Genomic DNA, 1,345 nt, shown 5'->3' on the forward strand with positions numbered 1-1,345 from the left:
GTGAACTGTGAACTGAGAACGGTGAACTGAGAACGGTGACCTCAAACTCTCCGGGTGGGTGGAGATCGGAGGAAGTGGTGGGCAAAGTCCGGATAACCGGTTACTTCTCAATGAAACACTATCCGAATTCAGACTCTTGAACTCGCTTTCCTAACCCGTTTGCCGAAGTGAGTTCACCCATTTATTATTTATTTGTTGAAGTGGTTCTAATCCATTTGTCGAAGTGGTTCCAACCCATTTGCCGAAGCGGATCATAACGCGTTTAATAGGTGAACTAACACATTATCCGAATTTCGCTAAAGCGACTCATTGCCCAGCCCAAACGGCAGAGGACCAGACGACGAAGCCAGTCGTTCCCTCCCAGTCCTCACAACTTTCTGCTCTATAAATGTCTCAGTCTCAGCTCCGGTGCGGTGCGGTACGGTGCGCTTGTTGTGGTGCGGTGCGCTTGTGGTGCAGGGTAGGGGTAGATCTCGCCGGGAACAAGAACTAGGCCAAGAATAGATTAATACAGTGTATCTGGCTTCAACTTCAGCAGTCTCTGGAATCTAGATCTAGACTGCCTACTCCATTCATAACTTTATATTATGGAAAGTCCCAGATTCGACGATTGATGATTGTGACTGATACAGAGACTGTAACAGAGATTGTAATTGGGACTGATACTGTGATACTGTGATTGAAACTGAGATTGTGATCAGATAAGAAGAGATAGGATTAGATAGTCTAGATCTAAATATCTAGATCTAGATCTAGATCAAGTCAACTTTGAGATCGGTCCACGAGTGAGATTTTCAGACGACTCACTGTGTGTGTGAGTGAGTGTGTGTGAGTGTGTGTGTGTGTGTGTGTGTGTGTGAGTGTGTGTGTGTGGATCGTGGCTCGGGGGTTTGATCCCGGGCTCTCGGACACTTGATCATGGGAGGATTCCGCGAGTTTTGTGGCAACAGCTCTATCTTTGTGAGTAGCGCACCGCTTTGTCACTTTGTTGGTGGTCTTTGCTTTGATTTTTGCTTTTTTGTTTGTTTTAGTTTTAGTTTTTCCTCTCACGGCACTGTGCGAGATTTGCATGATTCAAGGTGCCTTCTTGTTTTCAGTTGTACCAGATAGCCCGATCTGTGGGTGCTTGGAGGGTGTCACTGGTAGATTCTAGGTCCTAGAATCTAGATCTAGGCCTACATATTTTCTGACAGGACTTTAAAAAAAAGGCTGCCATTATAATATAACGTTTTATCTTTTTCCCCACCACCCTGAGGGGGGTTAAAAATATTTTAATCCCCCCCCCCTCTCCCCGCCCTGGGTGGAAATACAATTTTCTCTGTGGGAATATATATATATTTTACTC

The 1,345-nt window shown here is 45.3% G+C and overlaps 1 protein-coding gene across 1 annotated transcript in view; it reads left to right on the forward strand.

The window, feature by feature from the left end:
- LOC101861531 overlaps positions 1–1,345 on the forward strand; it is an 18,949-nt gene that overhangs the window by 5,694 nt on the left and 11,910 nt on the right. Inside the window, exon 3 of the mRNA XM_035971714.1 lies at positions 303–460. Coding sequence (XP_035827607.1) covers positions 303–460 — 158 coding nt within the window. The remainder of the gene's footprint in view (positions 1–302; positions 461–1,345) is intronic.

The sequence above is a fragment of the Aplysia californica genome, unplaced genomic scaffold (assembly GCF_000002075.1).
Source record: "Aplysia californica isolate F4 #8 unplaced genomic scaffold, AplCal3.0 scaffold00488, whole genome shotgun sequence".
NCBI classification, from domain to species: Eukaryota; Metazoa; Mollusca; class Gastropoda; order Aplysiida; family Aplysiidae; genus Aplysia; species Aplysia californica.